At 38.6% G+C, this 17,021-nt stretch overlaps 1 protein-coding gene across 1 annotated transcript in view; it reads left to right on the top strand.

Annotated features, from left to right (window-relative positions):
* The window catches only part of C6 (complement C6), a 75,547-nt gene that overhangs the window by 32,198 nt on the left and 26,328 nt on the right, over positions 1 to 17,021 (top strand). Inside the window, exon 8 of the mRNA XM_049857977.1 lies at positions 7,189 to 7,311. Within this exon, the coding sequence (XP_049713934.1) occupies positions 7,189 to 7,311 (123 nt within the window). The remainder of the gene's footprint in view (positions 1 to 7,188; positions 7,312 to 17,021) is intronic.

Here is a 17,021-nt window from a genome sequence, read left to right as displayed (position 1 = left end):
CATTGAGTCGATTCCAACTCATAGCGACCCTATAGGACAGAGTAGAACTGCCCCATAGAGTTTCCAAGGAGTACCTGGTAGATTCGAACTGCCGACCTTTTGGTTAGCAGCCATAGCTCTTACCAACTACACCACCAGGGTTTCCGAGCCAGATATGTACCAAGCAAAAAACTAGTTGTCATCAAGTCATTTCTGCCTCATGGCAGCCCCGGGTGTGTCAGAGTAGAATTGTGCTTCACAGGATCTTCAGTGGCTGGTCTTTTGGAAGCAGACCACCAGATCTTTCTTCTGGGGAAGAAACTTAAAACTTAAAACCACATGGGAAGTACTTTCATTTGAGGAAAAGTTATATCTCGAGATATAATCAGAGGTATTTTCTGCTTACATGTAAAATAACAATATGAACCTGACATCTTGGGCTCTAAAGTATTATCTAAAATCACCAATATCAATTATTATTACAGCTTAAGCACCTTTGGATATAGTTGCTCTCAGGCTTCCGTGTCAAAGAACTCAGGGTCTTTGTGATGATCTTATCATGTGTCTCGTGAGAGAGAACAAGGTTAGGAAATTATATAGTCACCAGAAGCCAACTCACTAATTCCCCCAATAAACCAGAATTATTGTCCATTCAAATTTTATGCAAAAGGAACCATGAATTTATTTTAAAAGGCAACATCAGGCCAGCACTGGAAGCAATAGAGTTTCAACTCCTCTTTTCAATCTATTACATCTTAATATGGTAAATTCCTAACACCTAATAAGGACACCTGAGTTCTTAAGTCACCAGGTGTTCCCCCATGATCTCCTTGCTATGAGAAAAGATGGGATAAATAACCTTTGAGAAGGATTTTTTGGAAAGAAGTTTTTACTTTTTTTTGCTTGATGTGTTTACTAAAATCCAAAAGGTTTTGCTGGGAAGGGCTTTCCATGTGGCCTGCCCTTATGTTTCATTTCAGTTGTGGTCCTTTCCCCTGGTGCAATGGTTGCATGATGAAGCTGATGTCTTCTGCCACCAAGAATAGCATTGACATCAATGCCAAGCAAACATGTTTGGGGGAAACCTCTGGCTCCTGGCTTGCTTTCATCTGACCCTTGGGAGGAAATTATTCTGGTCACTGCTGCTATAACCTAGAGAGTAATTTCCCACTTGATAAGCTATACTCATCAGACATTCAGAGTAAAGACTCTAAAGCCTTAAAGATCAAGTCAGTTAAAGAAGTATGTGAATCTATAATCAACCATTCAACCTTTCAATGGTTGAAACCTCATAACCAAAATAAAGAGTGATGAGCTACTCTCTCCTACTGAACTTTCTCACTTTCCATCTTCTTCTCTATAAATAGAAGTACAAACTGACAGACCGACAGAAACACATAAAGAGGTAAAGAAAGGGAGTTTGAAAAGTGATAGGAAACTGGAAACATAAATATACACACACAAATATACATACTATATATACATAATTATACATGCATGCACAAAGTATTTATAGTGTGTATATGTATTTGTATGTTTACGTATATGAGTGTGTATGTGTGTAAATATATATATATATATTCATGGCATCAGGGTCGTATCCTTTCACCATACTTATTCAATCTGTATGCTGAGCAAATAATCTGAGAAGCTGGACTGTATAAAGAAGAATTCGGCCCCAGGATTGGAAGGAGACTCATTAACGAAAGTGAAGAGGACTTACTGATGAAGATCAAAGACTATAGCCTTTAGTATGGGTTACACTTCAACATAAAACAAAAATCCTCACAACTGGACCAATAAGCAACATCGTGATAAATGAAGAAAATACTGAAGTTGTCAAGGATTTCATTTTACTTGAATCCACAATCAGTGCCTGGAAGCAGCAGTCAAGAAATCAAACAACACATTGCATTGTGTAAATCTGCTTCAAAATACGTCTTTAAAGTGTTAAAAAGCAAAGATGTCACTTTGAAGACTAAGGTGCTCCTGATCCAAACCATGGTGTTTTCAATCACCTCATATGCATGCAAAAGCTGGACAATGAATAAGGAAGACTGAAGAAGAATTCATGCCTTTGAATTATGGTGTTGGCAAAGAATATTGAATATACCATGTACTGCCAGAAGAACGAACAAATCTGTCTTGGAAGAAGTATAGCCAGAATGCTCCTTAAAAGCAAAGATGGCAAGACTTCATCTCACATACTTTGAACATGTTATCAGAAGGGACCAGTCCCTGGAGAAGGACATCGTGCTTGGTAAAGTAGAAGGTCAGTGAAAAAGAGGAAGACACTCAACAAGATGGATTGACACAGTGGCTAACAATGGGTTCGAGCATAATAAAAATTGTGAGAATGGCGCAGGACCAGGCAATGTTTCATTCTGTTGTACATAGGGTCACTGTAAGTTGGAACCAACTCACCAGTACCTAACAACAACATATATTCATATATATGTGTAGCATAAGTGGTTAAGAGTTTGGCTGTTAACCAAAAGGTCGGCAGTTCAAATCCACCAGCTGCTCCTTGGAAACCCTATGGAGCAGTTCTACCCTGTTCCATAGGGTCACTACGAGGCAGAATTGACTAAACAGCAATGGGTTTGGTATGTGTATATGTGTGATCACAATAATAATATTGGTGCACATTTTTAATTGTTAAGATGAAGCACACCCAAAGAGAAACACATCTCAATAGAATGGAATTCTCAAATGGGTATGCTTACCTGTTTTTGCCCACTTTCTAGATAAATACATATTCTGCCCTCCTTGTTTTTATCCTTGTTATCTTTTTTGGCTTTACTTAGCTATAACATGGAGTTACAGTATAGTTTTAGTTTTTGCTATTCTTTATTCAATAAGAATTATATCCCTCACAATTAATTTTCAAAATAATGCCTTGAATTTTTCATATTACTTTCTCTCTCTCAAGAAGAAGAAAACAAAATTAAATTCCTTTTTATTTGCATCCCTTGATTTATTCCTCTATTGTTCAGTGCCCCATAGTCAATTTAAAACCTTGAGTGAAAGTTGACATTGCTTCAGTCTGCAAGGTGAAAAGAATTTAAATGAAAATATTAAACAATTAAAATATCAAAATATACAAATGGTAATTTTAAATTTCTTTTTTGGGTAAGTCATTAACTGCTCGAAATTGGAGATGAAAAATTTTTCTCTCCATTACTTATCAGTATGCCATTTTCAGTTGATTTTTGCTCAGTTCAAGTAGCTTGAGGGCATTACTGAAATACCCATCCATGTGCCACAGCAGAGGGAACACGCCCATCTGAGAGGCCAAGGGCTACAGCATCAAGCAACTACTTAGTTAATGTGGCTCAGGGTCAGGCAGCAATCTATGGGGCAGACTGCAGAGAAGAAAAGTCTTGTGTAGAAATTCATTGATAAAGACCTGACATTTTAGTCACTACATGATCAGTGCCACTGGCTCATAGGCTAGATTCATCATTCCAATCTTCAAAGATTCTCCTATAACCCTCAGAAAATGAAATAAATTAAGTTTATAGTTAGACTTGGACATATCAAATTTATCTCTCACTTATACATAATAAAAACCTAATAAAATAATAGGAAAAAGATGGAAGTCTTGCATAATAGATTGCATTAAATTCTTAACATGACCTAAACATTCAACCAATTCTCTTATAAGAGCAATACTACCAGAAGAAAAATGAACCATATTTATTCAGCCTGACTGAAACAGACATCTTTTTTGTTAGTGTTGAAGATGCAAGGTAAACATGAGGGCATCAAACCAAGAACTTTTTAATTTAAATTTAATTTTCCGTGATAATGCCTCTCTTCGAATGTGTCCGACGGTTGAAAAAAAATGTGAACTAGGCAGACCTGGTCTCCATCTGCCAAGCCTCACTCACCAGCCACCAATACCTTCACATTTCACCTTCACCATCTTACCCAATCAGTGCCTCAAGCTCTGAAAACACTCTTCCCTGCCTAGAGTAACCTCCAACCCTTAATAGCAGTATTTCAAAAACTACTTCACTCTAAGGTACCTAAGAGCTAATAATAACAGCTCCATCCCTCATATGCTTGTGTTTTGCAAGACAATTATTTTACTAAAGACCAAAAGAACTGGATTTTCATTTTGATGATTTAGGCGATGTGTCAGGTGGCCTGGGAAACTGTTCAGGAAGAGGGAGTATTGATTCTTTTAAATTTCCCAGTTAGGCAGTGCCAACTCAGCCTACAGGTATGCTAGACCTGTTTCCCTGCTCTGTGTTTCACTTAATCACTAACATCAAAGAGAACAAATGGGGCCACCTCTGAGACATTTTGAGTAGCTTTTGGCAAATTTTAATTCACTGACTAATTGACCACAAATTCAGACTTCCCTCATTTGTCAGGAGATGAAAGTTATTTATCTGGAGTTGTGAATTCAACTGCCTGCCATTAAGATCTGTGGGTGGCATTCTTAGATTTTACTTTAGCAGGTATTGATCTCCAAGGATATCCCGCCTAGTTGAAATGTAGTCAAAGGAGGTTCTAGACAGCAGGCATTACTCAATGTCAAGCAAGTGGTCATGAAGTGGTAGTATGACACCTTTCAAAATGGAACCCCAGGTAGTAGTCAAGAACTTATCACAGCACTTGGCACATAGTGAGTTCTCAATAGCTAATAGCTTTTGTCATGGTCTTTAAGAACAAAGACTAGTGTCACAGAGCACATAGAACATCAATATGCCAATTAACAGGTCCAAGTTTCAGAATAAAGCTCAAAGTCTAAGTGAAAATTCTAGCTTTATGTAGAAAATGCAGTTATAAATCTCAAAAGTAGGGAGAAGGGAAGACAGTGACTAATGAATACCTAGGATGGTTTAACAACAGTGAGGGACAAGAAGATAAAGGAAGCTATAGGTAAGTTTGCAGTTTGGGAGTTAAATGTTACAGAGGTTTGCACAGTGTAAAAAAATGTTTGAAATTGTTGTTACTTAGAGTAGGCAAGCAAATTCTCTTGAGAAACACATTAGAGACCAGGTATTTGTAGGGGTACCAATCTGCATGGTGATACAATTTCTCCAGCAGTTTCTGAGCAGGCACAGAGAAGGAAGATGGTTAGAATCAGTCAAGATCATGGTTTTTCTAGGTTAACAAGAAGAAAAGATAAAAGAGTAGGGTGTTTAGGATATTTGCAAGAGATTGGTTGAAATGAAGGATCATGAAATACAAGTAGGATAACCTAAAGTGAAGGGAGAAAGAGGATGAAGAATTAAGAGAAAATACAAGGGTATGGAGTTTCTAACTGGTCAACAGAGTAGTGGACAAGCAGGAAGGGTAAGACATTACTGTCTGACAGGGGTTTCTAAATTAGAGATGTCAGAGGTGGAGCAATTTCTGTGGTGACAGTAAGTACTCTCATGCTATCAGTATGCTTTGAAGTTAATGGACTGAAAGACAGAAGAACATTCTCATGCTGCCGTTAGCTCCCATCCTGAACTTTCAAAATGTCTCAATGTTTTAATTTAGATTCTGAGTGGCACTGTCTCCATATAATAGCGTAAATTTCTAACCTTCAATAAACCACTGTTTTTCATGTTATGTATCTCCAGCATTAGGAGTCCCTGGGTGGCGCAAAGCGTTAAGATGTCACTACTAACCAAAAGGCGGGTGACTGGAACCCACCCAGAGGTTCCTTGGAAGGCAGGCCTAGACATCTGCTTCTGAAAAATCGCAGCCTTGACCTATGAAGCAGTTCTACTCTGCATGCATGGGGTCGCCATGAGTCAAAATCATCTTGATGGCAACCAACAACACAACAACATCTCCATCTTTATTTACTAGACTGTGTGAATGTTTTTAGTAGATGATGCCTTTATTTATTTATTTATTTATTTATTTATTTTTACCATCTTTTAATTTTCTTTCATGCCATCTCCATCTCCAAGTCTTTTACCATAAGCTTCAATAGGGCAAGAACCATTTTAATTCGTTACTTTTTTAGCTTCATGTGTTAGCATAATACTGGACATAATGCGTATATAACAAATCCTTGTTGAAAAACAGAATAAGTGACACGTCCCAGATTATGACCGAGGGTGAGATGATTGAGAAGGAGTAAAAGATAAGGTCATTGTAGAGAGGTGAAGGAAGTAAGGGACAGAGATTTGGATGGGATAGCCACATGGATTTCAAAGTCATCGAGAATGATGGCAAGTAGAAAAGGAGGCTTAAATGTCAAGACCTTCAACAAGTGAATGTTTGAGAATTTAGTGTGAGAGTTAGAGGTGTTGTAACTGGATGGCCTGAGCCTTAGAGGATCGGGCTTTTATGTGACTTACAAGACTGTAAACAGTCATCATCTCGAAGCACCCCTAAGAAACCAGGACGATGTCAATCTAAGCTCTTAAACCTGAAGGGAGAGGGGATGAGCCAGTATCAACCTCCCCTGGAGACAATGGCAGAAACAGTAGCAAGTACAGGCTTGAATTAAAGCAAGGGAGTAGAACATCCAGTGAGGCAATTGAAAAGAGGGGTTCATAGGTCAGGAAGTCAGAATTTTTGAGAGTTGAATAAAAGGGCTTTGGAAGGAGGAAAGAAGTGGGCAGTTGGGTAAGGGAGAGGAAGCCCAGAGAAGTATGAAAATGAGTGGACAGGAGAACAGAAGAAGACCAATAAGATTTACATTTTAAGGGAAAAAGCAAAGTGGACATGATGGATTTAGTTTCTTGAAGGACCTTGGGACTTCAAGTTTCTTGGAATCATGAAGTAGGGCCATTAAGTAGACCTGGCAGTGGAGTGGGGAACAGAACACGCCTTAATCTCTTGATCTGCAGGCCACACAGTGGCACTGTCCAATAGGAAGTGCAAGTTTAGTGGTCTATCATGTGGCAGTGGCAGCAAGGGATAAGCAACAGAGAGAGGTAAACAGCATCCGGAAGGGATGGGCCATAGTGACCCCATGCATCATCTTAGGGCCAGTTTTAAAGGAGGAAATGGCAGAGACTCACAGGAACCTCTCCTGTTCAGGATCATCTCAGGACCTGTGGGGACTGCATCCGTAGGTCAAAGCTATTAATCATGTGAGTTTATGGGGATTGGGCAAGATGGGGGACGACATGTAGTACTTGAAGGAGATAAAAATTAACTCCGAAGGTGACCAGCACCTCAGGCTCCTCTTCTCTGAATTCTCAATAGTACATTCTCAGTATTTTCTCTTTCTGCTCCATTTCCTAGGTTTAACAGAGGAAGAATCCCAAAACTGTGTCCGGATTGAAACAAAAAAACGCTTTGGTTTCTTTAAGAAAAAAACAGTGGAACACCGGTGTACAAAAAACAAGCTGTCAGAGAAATATGAAGGTAACGGGACTCTCTCTTAGCAGGTCATTGAACATGTCCTGCAGCAGGTCGTAACTTAAGTATCACAGTATTACATGACTGTGCTATTTTTAACTTTTCATTTATTTCACGATAGAGCTGCCTGTGTGGGGCAGGAGTAGGGGAAGGAGCACAAATAAAATATCATTAACACTATTTGAAAAGGGAAATCATTAAGGTTTTCTTTATCTTATACCTATGTTGTTCAATTTAATGAACATTTATTTATGATCGGCACTCCATAACTCAATTGCAAAATAAATATGGGTGTGAACCAGGCCTTATTGTTGAGGAGCTTACAAAATAAGCATGCTTATAAATAACCATTAAAAATATAGGCTGATAAGAGTTCAACTGAAGTATTTTTTTTAAAAGCCACAAACTAGGAAGTGCTACAGCAGAAGATATTTCTTGAGATCAGTGTACATCAGGTCTCATGAAGAAAATTATTTTGGGACTATGCATTGAAAATTGCAGGAGACTTTGGCAAATGGAGAGTGAGGGGGAAAATCCAGGCAAAGTAACTGGAGTAAGAAGATATAAGTCAGGTTTTAAAGAATGATCTTATCCCTTTCCAGAGTTTCAGCCACTTTCTATGGGCTTTCACTCCTATATACTAATCTCCAACTCAGACATCCCTTTGAGCTCTAGACATCTACTATCCACTGGATATCTCACCTGGACGTCTACAAGCACCAAAACACAAACCCAAGCCCACTGCCATTGAGTCAATTCCTGCTCATAGTGACTCCATAGGGTTTCCAAGGCTGTAAATTCCTACGGACTTAGACTGCCACATTTTTCTCCCCCAGAGCCACTAGTGGTTTCAAATTGTCTACCTTACCGTTAGCAGTCAATTGCTTTAATCTCTGTGTTACCAGGGCTTCTATCATGAGCACCAATACTTCATATATTCTGTCTGCCTCAGATATAGTTCTCGTTACTATACAGTCAACTAATAAGATTGTTGTGAAGATTAAGTGATGATTATAAGGAGCCTGTCATAGTGACCAGCAGCTGTTGGCTACTTTCCCCTTCCCCTTTCCCTTTTCTTCTCCTACAGAAGTCCCAACCTGATGCATGGCACTGCCATCAACTCAAGCAACGAAGTCAGAAACCTGGGTGTTTTCATCGATTCCTCCCTCTTTCTCCCCTCCACATCCACTAAGTAACCCTGTATAAGTCATTGTGTGCCATCCTTAATATCTTTGCAAATTGTTGCCATCTCTCTATTTCTCTGGGCATGCCCTCCATGCAAGTCCTCATTATTCCAACCTTTATTACCACAGAAGCCTCATAACTGGTCTTAATGCCTCTAGTCTAGCCTTTCTCCAACCTATTCTACACGCTTCTGTGACAGTAATGTTCTCCAGGACAGAACTTACCATAAAATACTCATGCTTCAAACATAGGATGGTTTCTTACAGCCTTCAGGGTATAGTCCTACTTCTCTCTCTACTTTGCTACTTTATGCCATGTCCTAAAGAAGTTATGCTCTCTTGTATGTCTCGCCATTACAAGTAACTGCTTCCTCTATGCAAAATTCCCTTATTCCCTGACTTTGCTTCATTGACTGCTACTCAATCTACATAGAAAAAGGGGGAAAAAATCACAGAAACTTCTAAAATATGGAAGTTATATTCTAATGGGGAAGACAGACAAGGAACAAATAAAAATGTAATTTTTACTATAATAATAAATAGATAAAGTTAAATATAATATCAGAGCACAGAGATGGTCTACATATAAAGGCCCATGTTAAGCATAAGCAAGATGGGAAGAATTGGCTTGACAAATATGCATTCATATTATAGTAAGAAAGGAAAAAGAGGGGAAAGAGAAACATAGTATGCAAAAACAGATAAATAACATAAACCGAAGAATGGATGAAAATTGTTTACCAATTTATCACAAAACATAATAATAAAAGCAATATAAATTCAATAAATCAAGAGCTCAGAGACAAAAGTATTCACTATCAGAATGAATTTAAAAAAAGGGCTGTTTCAGAGCTAAGAGACAAAAACAAGCAAACTGTAAATCTTTGTGGAAGCAGACTGCCACATCTTTCTCCCGCAAATTGGCTGGTAGTTTCAAACTACTGACCTTTCAGCTAGCAGCCAAGTGCTTAACCACTATGCTGCCAGGGTTCCTTATATGGGAATTAAACCAAACCAAACCAAACCCAGAGCCGTCGAGTCGATTCCGACTCACAGCGACCCTATAGGGCAGAGTAGAACCACCCCCTAGAGTTTCCAAGGAGCACCTGGTGGATTCAAACCGCCGACCTTTTGGTTAGCAGCCATAGCTCTTAACCACTATCCCACCAGGGCTTCCCATATGGGAATTAGTGTTCCTGAAATAGAGATCCCAAAAAATAAAACAGAAAGACTTTTTTTTTTTTTTTAATGCTGTATGAGAACATGACCTGAAATGAAGGGAAAAGAAGTTTTCCTTGATTATGTGTATCAGGAATATTAGTTCCAAATATGCAACTTCAAGACAAATTCTGGTTAATTTACAAAATGTAAAGTTTTTTAAATGAAATTTTCAAGTGTCTGGGCTGAAAAAACAAGGCTCTTACAGAACAAGAACAACAAAATCTGAATGGGCTCAGACTTCTCCATAAAAAGTCCAATGCTAGAAGACACTAGAAGAATGCTCACGAATTTCTGAAAGAGGGGAAAAAATATATTCATGTGTAAAGAAAACAGAAAGCCATTCTCAAAACATAAAAGAATTCTAGAAGACTCATTCTTGAGTTGTTGTTGTTGTCAGGTACCACTGAGTCATTTCCACCTCAGAGCGACCCTGTGTAAAACAAAGCAAAACATTGTTTGGTCCTGTGCCATCCTCATAATCCTTGCTATGTTTGAACCCATTGTTGCAGCCACTGTGTCAATCCATCTCATTGAAGGTCTTCGCCTTTTTCACTGACCCTCCACTTTACCAAGCGTGATGACCTTCTCCAGGGAATTGTCCCTCCTGATAACATGTCCAAAGTACAGAGACGAAGTCTCGACATCTCTCTTCTAAGGAGCACTCTGGCTGAACTTCTTCCAAGACATATTTGTTCATTCTTCTGGCAGTCCATGGTATATCCAATATTCTTCACCAACACCATAATTCAAAGGCATTGATTCTTCTTCAGTCTTCCTTATTCATTTTCCAGCTTTCACATGCTTGAAAATACCATGTCAGGTGCACCTTAGTCCTCAAAGGGACATCTTTGCTTTTTTAACACTTTATAGAGATCTTTTGGAGCCCTGGTGGAGCCATGGTTAAGAGCTACTGCTGCTAACCAAAAAGTCAGCAGTTGAAATCTACCAGCCACTCCTTGGAAACCATATGGGGCAATTCTCTGTCCTATACGGTGGTTGTGAGTCCGAATCGACTTGACAGCAACAGAGAAGGAGGAGAGGTCTTTTGCAGCAGATTTGCCCAGTACAATACATTGTTTGATTTCTCGACTGCTGCTTCTATGGGGGTTAAATGTGAATCCAAGTAAAATGAAATCCTAGACAACTTCAATATTTTCTCTGTTTATCATTATGTTGCTTATTGGTCCAATTGTGAGGATTTTTGTTTTCTTTTTTGTTGAGGTGTAATCCATACTGAAGGCTGTAGTTTTTGATCTTCATCAGTAAGTGCTTCAAGTTCTCTTCATTTTCAGCAAGCAAGGTTTTGTCATCCACATATCGCAGGTTGTTAATGGCTCTTCCTCCAATCATGATGCCAAGTTCTTCTTCATATAGTCCAGCTTTTCAGATTATAGGCTCAACATACAGATTGAATAAGTATGGTGAAAGGATACAACACTGACACACACGTATTTGATTTTGAACCACACGGTATCCCCTTGTTCTGTTCAAATGGCTACCTCTTGGTCTCTGTACAAGTTCCACATGAGCATAGTTAAGTGTTCTGGAATTCCCATTCTTTGCAGTGTTATCCATAATTTGTTATGACCCACACAGTCAAATGTCTTTGCATAATCAATAAAATACAAGTAAATATCTTTCTGGTATTCTCTGCTTTCAGCCAAGTTCCCTTTCACATCAGCAGTGATATCCCTCATTCCACATCCTCTTCTGAACTGCCAATGTACTGCTACAACTGTTTTTGAATGATCCTCAGCAAAACTATACTTGTGTGTGATATTATGATATTGTTTGAGAATTTCCACCTTCTGGTGGATCATGTATTGAAAAAAAAACTACTCCACTATAAAATCTGTAGAATAAAGAGATTAATGAAACAAATATTTCTAATAATTGTTATAGAAAGATTTTTTTTTCCTAAAATGGACTGCAACATATCTCTCAAATTCCCATTTCTTCTAAGTGGCAATAAGAAATAAAATTGCCAAGGTAATGTAACCCAGATATTCTGAATTTTATTTCTTGATCAAACTCAGGATCCCTCTCACCCTTCTCCATTCTTGCTTTCCAGGGGTGAACAGAGCGTGTGTGTGTGTGTGTGTGTGTGTGTGTGTGTGTGTGAGTGAGAGAGAGAGAGACACCCTGGGGTCAGAAGAAGAATAAGACCTTTGTCAACATGTTTCCTTCTGCCTTTGCTTGCCTCAGGTGTCACTTGCCTCTTCTGGTTCTCATCTGTACGCACTAGTACTCACTCTTGATGTCCATAATTCTGTCTTGGCCTTTGGTTATTAGGTTTGTACCCTTTGACTCTTCCTCATACCAAACCCTGGAACTTTTGTGTCTGTAGCCCTCTTTAAGGTCTAGGGAACTCCTTCCAGCTTTCTGCACATCATAGTAAAGTGTAAGCAGCTTTGAGGCTGCCCTAATGGCCACCTGCCTGGGTGCCATGTTGGATGTAGGGGTTCTCTACAATGCTTCTCATTCTCACCCTGCTACTGGAGAAGCCAAGTGAATGTTCTTCCTCCTTTAGATACAAATGTATCTGTATTTTATCCAGTTTCTCTTCTGCCACCATCCTTCCCAAGACTCTACCCAAAATGGTAGAATCCTAGACTGGTGCTGAGGAATCTACCAACATCTAAATCCTAGTCTCATGTCGAATATTCTCTGTTCTCCCCACGGCTCAAAGTATTTCCTCCTTTTTGGAAAGGATAATGACTCTTATGTTGCTGTGTATTATCTACCATTCTATGATTAATGTTATAAATTCTGTGTTCTGAGTCCTAGCACATTTTGTTCTCAATATTTAAATTAATGCATTAAAAATTCAAGAATTGTTCTTTTTCTCTCAAGAGCCTGGCTCTTGACATGGTCTTCATCTCTATCATTTTGCTGTATATTTACAGAAGTGTACTTGGGAGCTCAAAAGATAAAGCTAGACTCTTTTTCTCTCTGGGTCCTCTCGAACATAAGACTGTACATGTAGAAAGTCCATGAGGCAACTTGATTTGGGGAAGTGAGACAGATAAATGCAGTTAAGAGACACACGCAAAAATTAATAACAAGATATTACTCTAATAGATAAATATAGAACTCAGGAATAATGAGGCAATGAGATCTGAATCCATTTAACATATAAAACTAAGACTACACAACAAGGGGAATAATGATTTATGTTTCTCTATTTTTTCAGCTTTTATTATAATAAAGATGCTAAACCAATCAAATCAAATCCTGAAATTGTAATTTTTAGCCAAAAGCTTAGATAGTATCTTGTCTAAGAAGTCTTTCCTAGTTACCACCTCTATCCTTGCTCGTAATGAAGGCTAGATGCTCTTCTATTTGCTCTCACTGCCACCTGTATTTACAAAACCATGGCACTCATCAGACTCTATCATGCTTACTTTCTTTTTCCTCCACTGAGCTGTAAGCAAATTTAGGATAGTGGTGTGGGTTTTATGTCCTCCCTGACTGTGCCTGTAACATTGTCAATGATTAATAGATGTGTCTCAATGAGCAAAGGAGTGAAGCAAAGAAAGAATAATGAAAGCTGAATAAACGATCAACCTTTATTAAGCTCTTAGTATATGACAGGCACTGTTCTAAGTGTTTTGTGTGTGTTAACTTTGTAATCCTCACAACAACCGCATGACAGCGTTACTATTATTACCTCCATTTTACAAATGAGGCAATTGAGGCACAGACAGGTAAAGAACGAATAAATAAAGGGCCTATTTGGTTTGAGCATAAGGTAAGTAAAAGAAAGTTTTGTAAAACAAAGCTGGGAAGCTGGGTTTGATTCATGTTAAGTGAGACTTACATACCGTGCTAAGGAATTTGGACATAATTAATTTTGGACTCTCATTACCCTAAAGTGTTATGTATGAAAAGTTCTATTTTTAGGTTGGAAAACTTTGAGTGTAACAGAGTTAAGCAGAACATCTCAGAGTTTTTAAAATTATAAAGAACACTATGATTTTCAAGAGACTGATGTGGTATGCAGTTTCCAAAAAAAAAAAATACTTTACCAAGAAACACACAGAAATGATATTGGGTAAAACACTGCTGGATTCAGTAGGAAGCACCAAAGATTATTAAGTAAAACCAAACTAAACAAACCCGTTGCAATCAAGTTGATTCCAACTCAGAGCAATCCTGTAGGACAGAGTAGAGCTGCCCCATAGGGTTTCCAAGGAGCGGCTAGTGGATTCAAACTGCCAACAATTTGGTTAGCACCCATAGCTCTTAACCACTGCACCACTAGGGCTCCACCAATATTATTAAGTAGGATAATAAAATGTTCTTCTAGCTGTAGTGCATTGAATACTTTGCAATTGATTAAACTTGCAGGTTAGATTGTCTGTATTAAAATCTTGACTCCAGTTTTTATTGACCGTGTGGCCAAGACCAAGTAACTTAATCTTTTTGTGCTTTATATCTCATATGTAAAATGAAAATAATAATAATAGTATTTAATTCATAAGCTTATTGAGAGAGTTAAAATAATCTATCTAAAGTGATAAGAACAAAGCCTGACACATTAAAACTCAGTTCATATCAGCTATTATAATTTTGTAGTTGTCCAAGTGATATAATAAAACATAAGGTAAATGGAAGTGGAAATTTAAAGAATACAGATACAAGAAAAAATGAAGACTGACACAGGACTTATATCCCAAATATATAAAGAATTCCTACAAATCAGAAAGAAAAAGGCAGTCAATCAATTTAAAAGATAGCCAAAAAGTGTTGAATAAGCACTTCGTAAAAGAGGATATTGAAATAGCCAATAAGCGTATCAAAAGATGATCAACAGCACTAGGAATGGAGGAAATACTATTAAAACCATAAAATACTACTTCATGTCCTTAAAAACCAAAAACCAGACTTGATTTCTTCAGTCAAGACCCCATGTTTAACAGACTAGAACTGCCCCATAGGCTTTCCAAGGCTGTAATCTTTAGGGGAGCAAACTGACATATTTTTCTCCTGCAGAGCTGCTAGTGGTTTCCAGTTGCCCACATTTTGGTTAGCAGCTGAGTGCTTTACCATTACACAACCATGGTCAAAAGTATTTAATTGACAGCTGTTGGCACTGTGTGGAGCCGCTAAACATGCCATACACTGCTGTTGAACTATGAATTGATAAAACCATTTGTGGAAACTGGTTAGTAGTATCTACTAAAGCTGAACATATGAATTCCACTGCTAGGTATAAATGCGACAGAAATATGCACGAACATGGGTGTTCAAAGCATCATTATTCATAAACTTGACACAACTCAAATATATATCCTGTTGTTATACATTGTCACAATGGAATACTTTACAGCAATGAGATGAATTAAGTGCTGCTGCACTTAATTGCGCTCATGAGGAACCTTTAGATAGATCAAGAGGCAGTTGTTCAGACAGAACAAGGGGATGCTGATTGGTTTAAAGTCAGGAAAGGTGTGCGCCAGGGTTGTATTCTTTCACCGTATCTATTCAATCTGTATGCTGAGCAAATAATCCAAGAAGCTGGACTATATGAAGAAAAGTGGGGCATCAGGATTGGAGGAAGACTCATTAACAACCTGCGTTATGCAGATGACACAACCTTGGCTTGCTGAAAGTGAAGAGGACTTGAAGCACTTACTAATGAAGATCAAAGACCACAGCCTTCAGTATGGATTGCCCCTCAACATAAAGAAAAAAAAAATCCTCACAACTGGACCAATGAGCAACATCATGATAAATGGAGAAAAGATTGACGTTGTCAAGGATTTCATTTTACTTGGATCCACAATCAACAGCCATGGGAGCAGCAGTCAAGAAATCAAAAGATGCATTGCATTGGGTAAATCTGCTGCACAGGACCTCTTTAAAGTGTTGAAGAGCAAAGACGTCACCTTGAAGATTAAGGTGCGCCTGACCCAAGCCATGGTATTTTCAATCACGTCATATGCATGTGAAAGCTGGACAATGAATAAGGAAGACCGAGGAAGAATTTATGCCTTTGAATTGTGGTGTTGGGGGAAAATATTGAATATACCATGGACTGCCAGAAGAGTGAATAAATCTGTCTTGGAGGAAGTACAACCAGAATGCTCCTTAGAAGCAATGATGGTGAGACTGTGTCTTACATACTTTGGACATGTTGTCAGGAGGGATCAGTCCCTGGAGAAAGACATCATGCTTGGCAAAGTACAGGGTCAGTGGAAAAGAGGAAGATCCTCAATGAGGTGGATTGACACAGTGGCTGCAACAATGGGCTCAAGTATAACAATGATTGTAAGGATGGCGCAGGACCAGGCAGTGTTTTGTTTTGTTGTACATAGGGTCGCTATGATTCAGAACTGACTTAATGGCACCTAACAACAACAACAATACACACCATAACCACCCACACATCTGTCAGCTTGTTGTACTGTGCGGGCTTATGCTGGGCTGTACTGCTGGAAGCTATGCCACCAGTATTCAAATACCAGCAGGGTCACCTGTGTCGGACAGATTTCAGCTGAGCTTCCAAACTAAGACAGACTAGGAAAAAGGACCCGACAGTCTACTTCTGAAAAGAATTAGCCAGTGAAAACCTTATGAATAGTACTGGAACATTGTCTGATATAGTGCCGGAAGATGAACCCCTCAGGGTGGAAGGCACTCAAAAGATGGCTGGGGAAGAGCTGCCTCCTCAAAGTAGAGTAGACCTTAATAATGTAGTTGGAGTCAAGCTTTCAAGACCTTCATTTGCTAATGTGGCACCACTCAAAATGAGAAGAAACAGCTACAAACATCCATTAGTAATAGGAACCTGGATTGTATGAAGTATAAATCTAGGAAAATTGGAAATCATCAGAAATGAAATGGAATGCATAAATATTGATATCCTAGGTATTAGTGAGCTGAAATGGACTGGTATTGGTCATTTTGAATCAGGCTATCATATGGTCTACTGTGCCGGCAACGACAACTTAAAGAGGAATGGCATTGGACTTATAGTCAAAAAGAACATTTTAAGACCTATCCTGAAGTACAATGCTGTCAGTGATAGGATAATATCCATACATCTACAAGGAAGATCAATTAATATGGCTATTATTAAAATTTACACACCAACAAATAAGGCCAAAGTTGAAGAAACTGAAGATTTTTACCAACTTCTGCAGTCCGAAATTGGTCAAATATGTAATTGTGATGCACTGCTAATTAATGGTGATTAGAATGTGAAAGTTGAAAACAAAGAATCGGTAGTAGGAAAATATGGCCTTAGCCATAGAAATGATGCCAGAGATCACATGATCAAATTTTGCAAGACCAACACTTCTTCAT

This window comes from Elephas maximus, chromosome 2 (genome assembly GCF_024166365.1).
Source record: "Elephas maximus indicus isolate mEleMax1 chromosome 2, mEleMax1 primary haplotype, whole genome shotgun sequence".
Taxonomy (NCBI): Eukaryota; Metazoa; Chordata; class Mammalia; order Proboscidea; family Elephantidae; genus Elephas; species Elephas maximus.
The sequence above is the reverse complement of the archived record's forward strand: the minus strand, read 5'-3'. Positions and strand labels throughout refer to the sequence as shown.